Source organism: Cetorhinus maximus, chromosome 18, assembly GCF_964194155.1.
Source record: "Cetorhinus maximus chromosome 18, sCetMax3.hap1.1, whole genome shotgun sequence".
Taxonomy (NCBI): Eukaryota; Metazoa; Chordata; class Chondrichthyes; order Lamniformes; family Cetorhinidae; genus Cetorhinus; species Cetorhinus maximus.
The window spans coordinates 72,016,895-72,031,838 of record NC_135896.1 but is presented as its reverse complement, the minus strand read 5'-3'; the positions used below and the strand labels follow the sequence as shown (position 1 = coordinate 72,031,838).

Genomic DNA, 14,944 nt, shown 5'->3' with positions numbered 1-14,944 from the left:
TGTCCTGACCAAGGTGAAAGACTACATGCACATTTTCCAGCAGAATGAATGGACCTGATCAAGAATGGAAACTGAATGATTTTCCCCTCCCTCAACTATTATGGGGTCCCAACTGAGATTAGCAACCGTAGCACAAACTAGATTGAAACCAGGACAAACTCAGTATACACTAGATGGGGATGACATCAGGGAAGTCACTATATAATCGTGCACAATTTCATATGTTGCTAAGTTACCAAAAACAGGAACTAATAAAGCATTGCAATACTTAAGGGAATGCATGGTAAGAGGGCAGAAAGTGGGGTAGCACTTCTCATTCAAATTACACACCTATTGTATACTGAATATTATACAAAGCAATCTACACATTAAATAGGTAGAAGGTTTGCCAGGGTCCCATTGCTGTTAGAGTTCTCAAACTGCTCTCAGATAAGCCCTTGCTGATTCCAATGCATTAAGCCAAGGTATGTTCCAATTTTAAATTAATCAAGAAAAGAAAGCCAACTCAAGATTCTCTTTTGGGGCCAGAAAATGGATGTCCTGTTTCAACAAATCTTTATATCATCATGCCAAGGGTATTATTCACAAATTGTACACTGGAATATATTACAGGCTACTCCTCTTAATTTAAAGTTATTCAATTCAATTATCTGAAAATTCAATGCTTTAGCTCCTATTTATCACTTTTCTGTGTTATTTACATTACTTAATAGAAATGGTTAATTTTTTTCAATGCAACAAATGACTGAATTATCAGGAGTAGACAGTGTAACAACACAAAACGATACAGGTGTGTATACTTGCCTGGCACATCAGTCGACTTAGAAGCACTGCTAGTTGATTCAGCTGCTGAACTATTCTGCTCACTCAATTCACTTAATGACGAATCAGGATCAGATCTCTGACTCCTAAACATCATAAATTTAGGAAAGTAAGTAATAAGTACTGTGTCTTCATAGAATTACTTCAAATCCTCAACATTGTAACCATTTTGACATATTATACTAATGTTAGTCTAAACCTCAAAGAAATATACACAACGAGTCTTGTAACTCTTTCGAGTTATCAACAGTCACAGATTGTAACTCTTTCGAGTACATTCACAGTTCTTGGTTTCCAGGAGTGGGACATGAACCCACAACCCTCTGATTCAAAGGCGAGGGTGCTATGAACTGAGCCACAGCTGACACCTCAACAAGTCTTGTAATGTGTACAAGATTATGAGGGGCATGGACAGGGTGGATAGGGAGCAGCTGTTCCCCTTAATTGAAGGGTCAGTCACGAGGGGAGATAAGTTCAAGGTGAGGGGCAGAAGGTTTAGGGGGGATGTAAGGAAAAACTTTTTCACACAGAGGGTGGTGACGGTCTAGAATGCGCTGCCTGGGAGGGTGGTGGAGGCGGGTTGCCTCACATCCTTTAAAAAGTATCTGGATGAGTACTTGGCACGTCATAACATTCAAGGCTATGCGCCTTGTGCTGGTAAATGGGATTAGGTAAGTAGGTCAGGTGTTTCTCACCAGTTGGTGCAGACTCGATGGGCCGAAGGGCCTCTTCTGCACTGTGTGATTCTGAAAGTCTCTACAGCAGCCTTTCTTCAAGTAAAATCCAGCTTTGTTGATGAAACAAACTTATCAGTTAAAACAAAACCTACCACAAAGTGACTAGTCTCTCAATCAGCCAACACATTCGCTGATTTCCAGATACTTAGGTCTGGGAGGCATCTTCGACAGCTAAGAATCAGCTCCTATAAATGGGCATGTTAACTACTAAAAATCTTTCATCAGCAGTAGATCAGGTTTCAAACTCCAACACATTGAGTTTGAGGGACAACAGGGAAAAGAAAGAAGGAAATAGAGCATTTTCCCAACATGCACTTGTCTTTATTCAAATAAAAAACATAGAATGATACAGGACATGAGACCGTTTGCACCCATTGTGTCTGTGCCTTCTCTACAAGAGGAACTCAGCAAGTCCCATCCCCTCCCTTTTTCCTGTAACCCGGAAATCATTTTCTCTGTTGATAATTATCCAATTCCCTTTAAAAGCCACAATTGACTGTGCCTCCACTACCCTCTCAGGCTGTGCATTTTGATGTCTGAAAGTGTGGAGGAAGCAGGTTCCATAATAACTTGTGTATGGGAATCGGATAAATACTTAAGCTTTGGGGAAAGAGTAGGGGACTAGGATACATACATTCTGGGCTGAATGGCCTCCTTCTGTGCCATATCTTTCCACGATTCTAAGAAACTGATTTGACTGAGTGAGTTATAGTGCCCATTATCAGCACAACAGCCATTACACAAGCAGCCAGGGACAAACAAAACTTTTTAAGGTCTGACTAAAAATGCCAAACTTTGAGGCCAACTCTCCCTTGCATGGTAACAAGCAGTAGTAAAGTTTTACCATTCTCTTGACAAGCGACTATTATGCTCTCGATGTCTCCTTGAACGATGTCGTTGGCGATCTTGCCATCCAAATTGGCTACCACCATGCCACTTATTTCTCTTCATTTCTGTAACTATACGAAACATTCTCAGTTATGCGGCAATAACAGCACTGGGATTGCATCAATGTTCACCTCCTGCCAGAATTACTCTCCAATATTTGATGATTTTACCTATTTGGAATGCAAAGGCCGTCTCCTCAATGATCAATAAGTATTTTTAATTCGTTCACAGGATGTGGGTGTTTCTACAAAGCCAGCTTTCTTAATTGTTTGAGAAGATGGTGGTGAGCTGTCTTCTTGAAACACTGGCGTCCATGCATAGGTACACCCACAGTACTGTATAAGAAGGATTTCCAGGATTTTTGTACTGGTATCTTGTCTGCTTGGTGCCAGGGTGAGGGACATTGCCAACAGGCTTGAAAGGATATTGGAGAGGGAGGAGGGAGGATCCAACCATTATGGTCCACATTGGGAACAAAAACATTGGGAATTTCAGGAGTCCCAGGAACCAGAAGCTAAATTAAACAACATGATCTCAAGGGTTAAAATTTTTTGGATTATTACTTGAACCATGTGCAAATTGGCACAAGGATGAGCAGATCAGGGAGTTGAACACATGTAGGAAAGTGGGGTTCCATTTCACGGGACACTAATTCCAGCACTGAGACAGGAAGGAATTGTACTGTTGGGACAGGCTCAAGCTGAACTGGGCTGGCACCGGGGTCCGAGTGGAAAGGATGAATAGGATGGTCACAGGGGCTTTAAATAATAAATGGGGTGGCAGGGCAGGTTTGGTGGTGGGCGGGGGGGGTGATGGGAGGGAAGGCTCAAAAGGGAAAGGTTGAATAGATGATAGATCTAGAACAAACGAAATGGAAAAGAGTAAAGTAACAGTCAAAAATTGTGCTTTAGGCATCACAGGTAAAGGGAAAACCGGAAGAACCCAAGTGATTAAACCAGGAAAGGCAAATAAGAAACATTTAAGTAGAACATTAGAACTGCAGTACAGATTAGGATTTGTGGCCCAAATAAACATTCTTTATACAAACTCACATATAAGGAACAAATTGAATTATTTAAATGCACAAATTAAACTTTGAAGGTATTACACTGTAACAATTACTGAGACATGGCTGAAAGTTAGCCAAGACTGGGAACTAGACAGATCAGTTTGGAAGATCAACAAGAAAGATACAGAAGATGGTAGAGGGGAGCATTACTGATTAAGGATAAAAATCAGTTCAATCATAAGACAGCATATAACGAGAAGTAGCCAGTGGAGATTTTATGGGGTAGAATTAAGAAATACAAAAGGATTTAAGACTAGATTGGGAATTGTGTATAGGCCCCCTGGTAGCAATTGTGAAGCGGTATATTGTCTGAGATCAGACAAGCATTAGCAAAGGCAGAGTAATTTTAAAAGAGGGACTTAAATTTTCATAGATTAGGATAAGTAGAGAAGCACATCAGAAGGTAGTGAATTTCGTGAGTGCACCCGGATAGTTTTCTGCAGTGATATGTTCTAGAACAGTGTTGTCCAATATGCTCACCATTTGCCACAAACATGTGATGAATTGATACCGTTCATTTCTAGAGCCGCACAATACTAAGTTATGCTAAAGTTGCAGTAGTGGGTACAAGTATGGGTGTCACTTAATGGAGCCCTATTTGTTAGGCAGGAGTCACATATCAGTCAGACTGCAACTATAGTTTTTTTATTCATTCATGGGATGCGGGCATCGCTGGCTAGGCCAGCATTTATTGCCCATCCCTAATTACCGTGGAGAAGGTGCTGGTGAGCAGCCTTCTTGAACCACTGCAGACCATATAGTGTAGGTACACCCACAGTGTTGTTTGGGAGGGAGTTCCAGGATTTAGACCCAGTGACAGTGAAGGAACAGCGATATATTTCGAAGTCAGGATGGTGAATGACTTGCAGCAGAATGTCCAGGTGGTTGTGTTCCCATATGTATGCTGCCCTTGTCCTTCTAGATGGTAGTGGTCATGGGTTTGGAAGGTGCTGTCTAAGGAGCCCTGATGAGTTCCTGTAGTGCATGTTGTGGATGGTACACCCTGCTGCCACTGTGTCGGCGGTTTGTGAATGGGGTGCCAATCAAGTGGGCTACTTTGTCCTGGACGTTGTTGAGATTCTTGATTGTTGTTGGAGCTGCAGTCATCCAGGCAAGTGGACAATATACCAACATACTCCTGACTTGTGCCTTGTACCTGGTGGACAGGCTTTAAGGAGTCAGGAGGCAAGTTACACGCTGCAGGATTCCTAGCCTCTGACCTGCTCTTGTAGCCACAGTATTTATATGGCTAGTCCAGTTCAGTTTCTGGTCAACGGTAACCCCCAGGATGGTGATAGTGGAGGATTCAGTGATGGTAATGCCATTGAATGTCAAGGGGCGATAGTTAGATTCTCTCTTGGTGGAGATGGTTATTGCCTGGCACTTGTGTAGCACAAATGTTACTTGCCACTTATCAGCTCAAAACTGGATTTTATCCAGGTCTTGCTGCATTTTGACATGGACTGCTTCAGTATCTGAGGAGTCACGAATGGTGCTGAACATTGTGTAATCATCAGTGAACATCCCCACTTCTGACTTTATGATGGAAGGAACATGATGAAGCAGCTGAAGGTGGTTGGGCCTAGGACATTACCCTGAGAAACTCCTGCAGTGATGTCCTGGACAGAGATGATTGACCATCAACAATTACAACCATCTTCCTTTGTGCTCACTAAGGCTCCAGCCATTGGAGAGTTTTCCCACTGATTCCCATTAATTCCAGTTTTGCTAGGGCACCTTGATACCACACGCAGTCAAGTACTGCCTTGATGTCAAGGACAGTCACTCTCACCTCAGCTCTGGAGTTCAGCTCTTTTGTCCATGCTTGAACTAAGGCTGAAATGCAGCCAGGATCTGAGTGACCCTGGTGGAACACAAACTGAGCGTCAGTGAGCAGGTTATTGCTAAGCAAGTGCTGCTTGATAGGCCTTCCAACACTTTACTGATGATCGAGAGTAGATTGATGGGTTGGTAATTGGCTGGGTTGAATTTGTCCTGCTTTTTGTGTACAGGACGTGCCTGGGCAATTTTCCACATTGCCAGGTAGATGCCAGTGTTGTAGCTGTCCTGGAACAACCTGGCTACAACCGCGGCAAGTTTTGGAGCAGGAGTCTCCAGTACTGTTGCTGGAATATTGTCGGGGCCCATAGCCTTTGCAGTATCCAGTGCCTTCAAATGTTTCTTGACATCACGTGGCCTGAATCGAATTTGCTGAAGACTGTATCTGTGATGCTGGGGACCTCCGGAGGAGGCCGAGATGGATTATCCACTCGGCATTTCTGACTGAAGATTGTTGCATATACTTCAGCCTTATTTTTTGTTCACTATAGTTCAGTTTCGGGTTTCTGGTCTCTTTAAAGTGAAGGGCCACTTGTTATATGATTCAAGAAGAATATCCTGCTGTTTATTACCTTCTCTGTTCCTGTTTTCTCTGCATGCCTCTAAATGAGAGTGTGTTTAGATCTGTGGGACTGCTCTGTGAATTGCTGTGAAAGCAGGACCATCCTCGGGAAGGACAGCGATTTGATTGCTCTCAAAATTTTCTTGAGGAATCTAGTGACACGGGGAATGCTAAATGAAGAACTTGGTTTTGTTTAGCTGGTAGATGGAGGTTTTCACAAAACAGTTGAGGTGCATTAGCGATGGACAGCACTGCATAAGTGCCAATGAGGGCTGAAATGTGCAATTTTGGCAAGCTGGGGCGGTGCAGCATCATCTAAATGCGTTCATCCTTCATTTTAATAGATCTGTTGAAACTAGCTATTGAAAGGAATAGGTCACTATTGGCGTAAAAGGAGGGATCATAGGAGGTTGGTCACGAGCCAGAGGTCTATGAAAAGTTCAGATGCTGTGTTTGGAATCAGCAGGCGACAGAGCACAGACAAGGCAAGAGTCAGAGTGCAGAAGCCAACACATAGAGATTTGTTGAATCTTTTCCCTCCACTTCCCTCCCCGTTTCCTAATATATGAATTTAGGTAAAATGGAAACAGTTTAATCTTGAAGAAATTTGTTATTTTAAACAAACTGGAGCACACTGTCAGAAACTTTTGGTTAACAGACTGTCACCACCTTTCAGGAGCATATACAGCAGATTTGCTTTGTGGAACAGCTGGATTGCAAAAACTTTCGTGAAGCTGTTCTCCTGGCTCTGGTAGTCAGTCTATTGATCTTGATTGATTACTATTTAAAATCTCAAACCTAATTTCAAAAGATTGTGCATTTGTTTTATTAAGATTGCGTATATTTTGTATCACGTTAGGTGAGCATCAAAATCCTATTCGGAAAACCCTGTCCAAGGGGACAAGCCAAATTAATAATGTGTTAGCAGCTAAATTTAGTTAACAGTCTAAAGGTGCGTGACCATTTATTTAATAGTGATCATTGACCTGGTTAGGAAATTCGCTGAAAAGGCAGATCTAAATGTATTCTCATTTAGAGGCATGCAGAGAGAGAGGCATGCAGAGAGAACAGGAACAGAGAGTAATAAACGCCAGGCTATTTTTCTTGAATCATATAACAAGGAGCCCTTCAACTTAAAGAGACCAGAAACCCGAAACTGAACTATAATGAGCAAAAAATAAGGCTGAAGCATATGCAACAAGCTTCAGCCAGAAGTGCCAAGTGGACAGAGAGCAGGTACTCTTATTGGCAGGATGTTATTTGTGGCAAGGATATGTATTGGGCCTCAACTATTCATCATATTTATGAATGAATTAGATGATGAGGTAGAAAACCACATATCTAAATTTGCTGACAATACAAAGACAGGTGGCATTGTAAGCAGTATAGATGAAAGTGCAACACTACAAAGAGATATTGATAAAGAGAATGGGTAAAAACCATGGCAAATGGATTTCAATGTTGGCAAATATGAGGTCATCCACTTTGGTCCTGAAAGGATAGAACAGGTCTCTTTCTAAACTAGAGACAGTGAGGGTCCAAAGAGATTTGAGGGACCACGAATATAGATCATTAAAATGTCATGAAAAGGTATGGAAAATGATCAAAAGTCTAATGGAATACTGACCTTTATATCTAGAGGAGTAGAGGCTTCACCTACACAAAGCCCTGAAGTTCTGGGCATCACACCTCAGGAAGGTCTTGGAGGAAGTGCAGCATAGATTTAACCCTATGAGGAGGGATTAAATTTATTAGGGTTGCATTTGTATTCCCTAACATTTTAAAAGTTAAGGAATGATATGATTGAAGTTTTCAAGATATTAATGAGGGACAGATAGTGTACATAGAGATAAACTATTTCTTAAGGAGTGAAATTAGGAAACACTTCTTCACACAGAGGGTGGTAGAAATTTAGAACTCTCTTCTGCAAATATGAATTGACGCAAGGGAGAAATTAGAGAATGAGAAAGCTATCTAGAAATATAAAAATAGATAGTAAGAGTTTTTACAAGTTTTTAAGAAGGAAAAGAGTAACTAAAGTGAGTGTGGGTCCTCCAGACAGTTTATCTGGGAATTAATAATGGGAAATAAGGAAATGGAGGAAGCTTTGAACAGATATTTTGTGACTGTCTTCACTGTAAAAGACACAAATGACAGCCCAGAAATACTTGCAAATCCAGAGGTTAAAGGGAAGGAGGAACTTAAAATCATTACAATCACCAGGGCAAGGGTACCGAGAAAACTATTAGAACTGAAGGCTGACAAGTCACCAGGATCTTATGGACTTCATCCTAGGGACCTAAAAGAAGTGGCTGCAGAGATAGTAGATGCATTGGTTGTAATTTTCCAAAAGTCTCCAGATTCTGGAAAGGTCCCATAAGACCATAAGACATAGGAGCAGAAATTAGGCCATTCGGCCCATCGAGTCTGCTCCGCCATTCAATCATGGCTAATAAGTTTCTCAACCCCATTCTCCCGCCTTCTCCCCGTAACCTTTGATCCCCTTACCAATTAAGAACCTATCTATCTCGGCCTTAAGTACACTCAATGACCTGGCCTCCACAGCCTTCTGTGGCAATGAATTCCATAGATTCACCACTCTCTGGCTAAAGAAGTTTCTCCTCATCTCTGTTCTAAACGGTCTTCCCTTTACTCTGAGGCTGTGCCCTCGGGTCCTAGTCTCTCCTACTAACGGAAACATCTTCCCCACATCCACTCTATCCAGGCCTTTCAGTATTCTGTAAGTTTCAATCAGATCCCCCCTCATCCTTCTAAACTCCATCGAGTATAGACCCAGAGTCCTCAAACGTTCCTCATATGTTAAGCCTTTCATTCCTGAGATCATTCTCGTGAACCCTCCCTGGACCCTCTCCAGGGCCAGCACATCCTTCCTGAGATACGGGGCCCAAAATTGCTCACAATATTCTAAATGTGGTCTGACCAGAGCCTTATAAAGCCTCAGCAGCACATCCCTGCTTTTATATTCTAGTCCTCTCGAAATAAATACCAACATTGCATTTGCCTTCCTAACTGCCAACTCAACCTGCAAGTTAACCTTAAGAGAATCCTGGACTAGGACTCCCAAGTCCCTTTGCACTCCAGGTTTCTGAATTCTCTCCCCATTTAGAAAATAGTCTATGCCTCTATTCTTCCTACCAAAGTGCATGACCTCACACTTGTCCACGTTGTATTCCATCTGCCACTTTTTTGCCCATTCTCCTAACCTGTCCAAATCCTTCTGCAGCCTCCCCGCCTCCTCAAAACTACCTGTCCCTCCACCTATCTTTGTATCATCTGCAAACTTAGCCAGGATGCCCTCAGTTCCTTCATCTAGATCATTAATGTATAAAGTGAAAAGTAACAGATTGGAAAATAGTAAATGTAACTCTTCTATTTAAGAAAGGAGGGAGAGAGAAAGCAGGTAACTAGAGGCCAGATAAAATCGATTAACTATTACATTAATATTATTTTAATTAATTAGTATTATATTAACATAGAAATATAGAAACTAGGAGGAGTAGGCCATTTGGTCCTTCGAGCCTGCTCCGCCATTCATTATGATCATGGCTGATCTTCCAACTCAATAGCCTGCTCCCGTTTTCTCCTCATACCCCTTGATCCCTTTCGCCCCAAGAGCTATATCTAACTCATTCTTGAAAACATACAATGTTTTGGTCTCAACTACTTTCTGTGGTAACGAATTCCACAGGCTCACCACTCTCTGGGTGAAGAAATTTCTCCTCATCTCAGTCCTAAATGGTCTACCCCATATCCTCAGACTGTGACTCCTGGTTCTGGACTCCCCCACCATCAGGAACATCCTTGCTGCATCCACCCTGTCTAGTCCTGTTAGAATTTTATAGGTTTCTATGAGATCCCCCCTCATTCTTCTGAACTCCAGCGAATATAATCCTAATCGACTCAATCTCTCCTCATATGTCAGTCCCGCCATCCCAGGAATCAGTTGGGTAAACCTTCGCTGCACTCCCTCTATAGCAAGTACATCCTTCCTCAGATAAGGAGACCAAAACTGCACACAATATTCCAGGTGTGGTCTCACCAAGGCCCTGTACGATTGCAGCAAGACATCCCTCTCCCTGTACTCAAATCCTCTGGCTATGAGGGTCATTTGCCTTCTTTACCGCCTGCAGCACCTGCATGCTTACCTTCAGCGACTGGTGTACAAGGACACTCAGGTCTCATTGCACATTCCCCTCTCTCAATTTATAGCCATTCAGATAATAATCTGCCTTCCTGCTTTTGCTACCAAAATGGATAACCTCACATTTATCCACATTATACTGCATCTGCCATGCATTTGCCCACTCACTCAGCTTGTCCAAATCACACTGAAGCATCTCTGCATTCTCCTCACAGTTCACCCTCCCACCCAGCTTTGTGTCATCTGCAAATTTGGAGATATTACATTTAATTCCCTCATCTAAATCATTCATATATATTGTGAATAACTGGGGTCCCAGCACCGATCCCTGTGGTACCCCACTAGTCACTGCCTGCCATTCGGAAAAAGACCCGTTTATTCCTACTCTTTGTTTCCTGTCTTTCTATCCATCTCAATACACTACCCCCAGTCCCATGCGCTTTAATTTTACACGCCAATCTCTTATGTGGGACTTTGTCAAAAGCCTTCTGAAAGTCCAAATAAACCACATCCACTGGCTCCCCCTCATCAACTCTACTAGTTACATCCTCGAAAAATTCCAGTAGATTTGTCAAGCATGATTTCCCTTTCATAAATCCATGCTGATTCTGTCCAATTCTGCCACTGTTTTCCATGTGCTCAGCTATTAAATCTTTTATAATGGACTCATGTCCATAATAGAATCTAGAATTGAGATTAGAGCAGGGGACTTAGATTTTTGGGTTGGCATGCTGTAATGAGTGGACAGTCACAGGGATCAGTGCTCAGACCTTAACTATTTGCAATCTATATCAATGACTTGGATGAAGGGGCAGAATGTATGATTACTAAATCTGCTGAAAACACAAAGATACGTAAGAGAGTAAATTCTGAGGAAGACATAAAGAGTCTACAAAGGGATTGGGCATAAAAAAATGACAGCTGCCATATAATGTGGGAAAATGTGAACTTGTCCACTTTGGCAGGAAGAATAGAAAAGCAGTATATTATTTAAATAGAGAACGATTACAGATCTCTATGGTACAGAGGGACTTGGGTATTCTGGTACATGAATCACAAAAAGTTAGTGAAGGGCACTGGTGAGAATTGACTGAAGCATTCTGGGAGAAGTCAGCGCAGTCACCACGACTCAGGAGGGAATCGAGGAGAAGGACTCTTGCACTCAACATTTGAAAAAGAGCGTGGATCTTGAAGGCAGGTCAGTTGAAAAAGAGCGCGGAGATTGAAAATAAAAGGAGGGGAAGCTGAAGAGGAGCGGCCAGCGTGTGAGTGGCCCAGTGAAGGAGTGGAGCTTTGAGGCTTTGGCTCGAGAGGCTTCAACGAGCAGAGGCTGAGGACGAGCTTGCTCCCAGTGAGGTAAGGCCGGGTAAAGTCTTTTTAAGAAACTTAGGAGTAGGTAATGGAGGCAGCAGTTGGGGCAGTCGAGTGCTCCGAATGCAGCATGTGGGAAGTCATGGACAGCACAATTGTCCCTGATGACTACACCTGCAAAAGGTGCATCCAGCTGCAGCTCCTGACAAACTGAGTTAGGGAGCTGGAGCTGGAGCTGGATGAACTTCGGATCATACGGGAGGCAGAGGCAGTAATAGACAGGAGTTTCAGGGAGACAGTCACCCCTAAAAGTCAGGAGGCAGGCAGCTGGGTGAATGTCAGGAGAGGGAAGGGGAATAGACAGAAAGAGCAGAGCACCCCTGTGGCCGTTCCCATCAACAATAGGTATACCGTTTTGGATACTGTTGGTGGGGACGACCTACCAGGGACAAGTTGTAGTGGTCGCGTCTCTGGCACCGAGGCTGGACCCTCAGCTCAGAAAGGAGGGAAAAGAGGAGAGCAGTAGTGATAGGGGATTTGATAGTTAGGGCGACAGATAGGAGGTTCTGTGGGAGAGATCGAGAATCCCGGATGGTCTGTTGCCTCCCTGGTGCCAGGGTTCGCGATATCTCGGATCGAGTTCTCAGTATTCTCAGGAGGGAGACTGAGCAGCCAGATGTCGTGGTCCATGTAGGGACCAATGACGTGGATAGGAAGGAGGAGGAGGTCCTGCAAAGAGAGTTTAGGGAGTTAGGTGCAAAGTTGAAGTACAGGACCTCCAGGGTTACGATCTCAGGAGTGCTACCTGTGCCACGTGCTAGTGAGGCTAGAAATAGGAGGATAATGCAGCTAAATACGTGGCTAAGGAGATGGTGCAGGAGGGAGGGCTTCATGTTTCTTGACAATTGGGCTCTGTTCCAGGGAAGGTGGGACCTGTTCCGATGGGACGGTTTGCACCTGAACTGGAGGGGGACTAACATCCTTGCAGGTAGGTTTGCTAGTGGTGCTCCGGGGCGTTTAAACTAGATTTGCTGGGAGAGGGGAACCAGAGTGTTAGAGCAGATAGTGAGGTGGAGGAGGATAAAGGTCAAGCGAGGAATGCATGTATAGACAGAAATCAAGGGTCCGCACGTGATAGAAATGTTCTCAGGTGCATCTATTTCAATGCAAGGAGTATTGTCGGAAAGGCAGATGAGCTTGGGGCATGGATTGGCACGTGGGATTACGACATTATTGCTATTAGTGAGACTTGGTTGCAGGCGGGGCAGGACTGGCAGCTCAATGTTCCGGGGTTCCGTTGTTTCAGACGTGATAGAGGGGGAGGGATGAAAGGGGGAGGAGTGGCATTACTAGTCAGGGAAAATATCACAGCTGTGCGTAGACAGGACAGCCCGGAGGGCTCGTCTACAGAGGCCATATGGGTGGAGCTGAGGAATGGGAAAGGTGTGACCACACTAATAGGGTTGTATTATAGACCGTCCAATAGTCAGAGAGAATTGGAGGAGCAAATCTGTAGAGTGATAGCAGACCGATGTAAGAAACAGAAAGTTGTGATAGTAGGAGATTTTAACTTTCCACATATTGACTGGGACTCCCATGCTGTAAAAGGGCTGGATGGCTTGCAGTTTGTCAAATGTGTTCAGGAAAGTTTTCTAAATCAATATATAGAGGTACCAACGAGAGAGGATGCAATACTTGATCTCCTATTAGGGAACTAGACAGGTCAGGTGACAGAAGTATGTGTAGGCGAACATTTTGGGTCCAGTGACCACAATGTCATTAGTTTTAACCTAATTATGGATAAGGATAGGTCTGGTCCTCGAGTTGAGATTCTAAATTGGAGAAAGGTCAATTTTGTGGAAATCAGAAAGGATCTAGGAAGAGTGGATTGGCATAAGTTGTTTTCTGGCAAGGATGTGTTCAGTAAGTGGAAGGCATTCAAAGGAGAAATTTTGAGAGCGCAGAGTTTGCATGTTCCTGTCAGGATTAAAGGCAAAGTTAACAGGCATAGGGAACCTTGGTTTTCAAGGGATATTGCCAATCTGGTTAAGAAGAAGAGAGAGGTATATAGCAGGTATAGGCAACAAGGAACAAATGAGGTACTTGTAGAGTATAGAAAATGTAAGAAAATACTAAAAAAGGAAATCAGGAAGGCAAAAAGGAGGTTGCTTTGGCAGATAATGTGAAGGTAAACCCAAAGGGTTTCTACAAGTATATTAAGAGTAAAAGGATAGTAAGGGACACAATTGGTCCCCTTGAAGATCAGAGTGGTCGTCTATGTGTGGAGCCTCACGAGATGGGGGAGATCTTAAACAGTTTTTTTGCATCACTATTTACTCAGGAAACTGGCATAGTGTATAAGGAAGGAAGGGAAACAAGCAGTAGTTTCATGGAACATATAGAGATTAAAGAGGAGGAGGTGCTTGCTGTCTTACAGCGAATAAAGGTAGATAAATCCCCCAGGCCTGACATGATATTCCCTCAGACCTTGAGGGAGACTAGTGTAGAAATTGCAGGGGCCCTGGCAGAAATATTTAAAATGTCCTTAGCCACGGGTGAGGTGACGGAGGATTGGAGGGTAGCTCATGTTGTTCCGTTGTTTAAAAAAGGCTCCAAAAGTAAACCGGGTAATTACAGGCCAGTGAGCCTGACGTCAGCAGTAGGTAAATTATTGGAAGGTGTTCTGAGAGATCGGACATATATTATTTGGACAGCCAAGGGCTGATTAAGGATAGTCAGCATGGCTTTGTGCATGGTAGGTCGTGTTTAACGAACCTTGTGGAGTTTTTCGTGGAGGTTACCAAGCAATTAGATGAAGGAAAGGCTGTGGATGTTGTCTACATGGACTTTAGTAAGGCCTTTGACAAGGTCCCACATGAGAGGTTAGTTCAGAAGGTTCAGACACTTGGTATCCATGGAGAGGTTGTAAACTGGATTCGAAATTGGCTGTGTGGGAGAAGACAGAGAGTGGTGGTGGATGATTGCTTCTCAGACTGGAGGTCTGTGACTAGTGGTGTGCCTCAGGGATCTATACTGGGACCATTGTTGTTTGTTGTCTATATCAATGATTTGGATGATAATGTGGTGAATTGGATCAGCAAGTTTGCTGATGACACTAAGATTGGAGGCGTTGTGGACAGCGAGGAAGGCTTTCAAAGCTTGCAGAGAGATCTGGACCAACTGGAAAAATGGGCCAGAAAATGGCAGATGGAATTTAATGCGGAAAAGTGTGAGGTGTTACATTTTGGAAGGTCAAACTAAGGTAGGACATACACAGTAAATGGTAGGGCACTGAGGAGTGCGGAGGAACAAAGGGATCTGGGAGTTCAGATACATAATTCCCTGAAAGTGGCGTCACAGGTAGACAAGGTTGTAAAGAAAGCTTTTGGCATACTGGCCTTCATAAATCAAAGTATTGAGTTTAGGAGTTGGGATGTTATGGTGAGGTTGTATAAGACATTGGTGAGGCCAACTTTGGAGTATTGCGTGCAGTTCTGGTCACCTAACTACAGGAAGGATATCAGTAAGGTTGAGAGAGTGCAGAGAAGATTTAC

The 14,944-nt window shown here is 43.3% G+C and overlaps 1 protein-coding gene across 1 annotated transcript in view; it reads right to left on the bottom strand.

Moving 5' to 3' along the window:
• wdr21 (WD repeat domain 21) overlaps positions 1 to 14,944 on the bottom strand; it is a 122,494-nt gene that overhangs the window by 105,921 nt on the left and 1,629 nt on the right. The window contains exons 3-4 of the mRNA XM_078563286.1: positions 2,404 to 2,518; positions 805 to 908 (exon numbers count right to left, since the gene is read on the bottom strand). Coding sequence (XP_078419412.1) covers positions 805 to 908; positions 2,404 to 2,518 — 219 coding nt within the window. The remainder of the gene's footprint in view (positions 1 to 804; positions 909 to 2,403; positions 2,519 to 14,944) is intronic.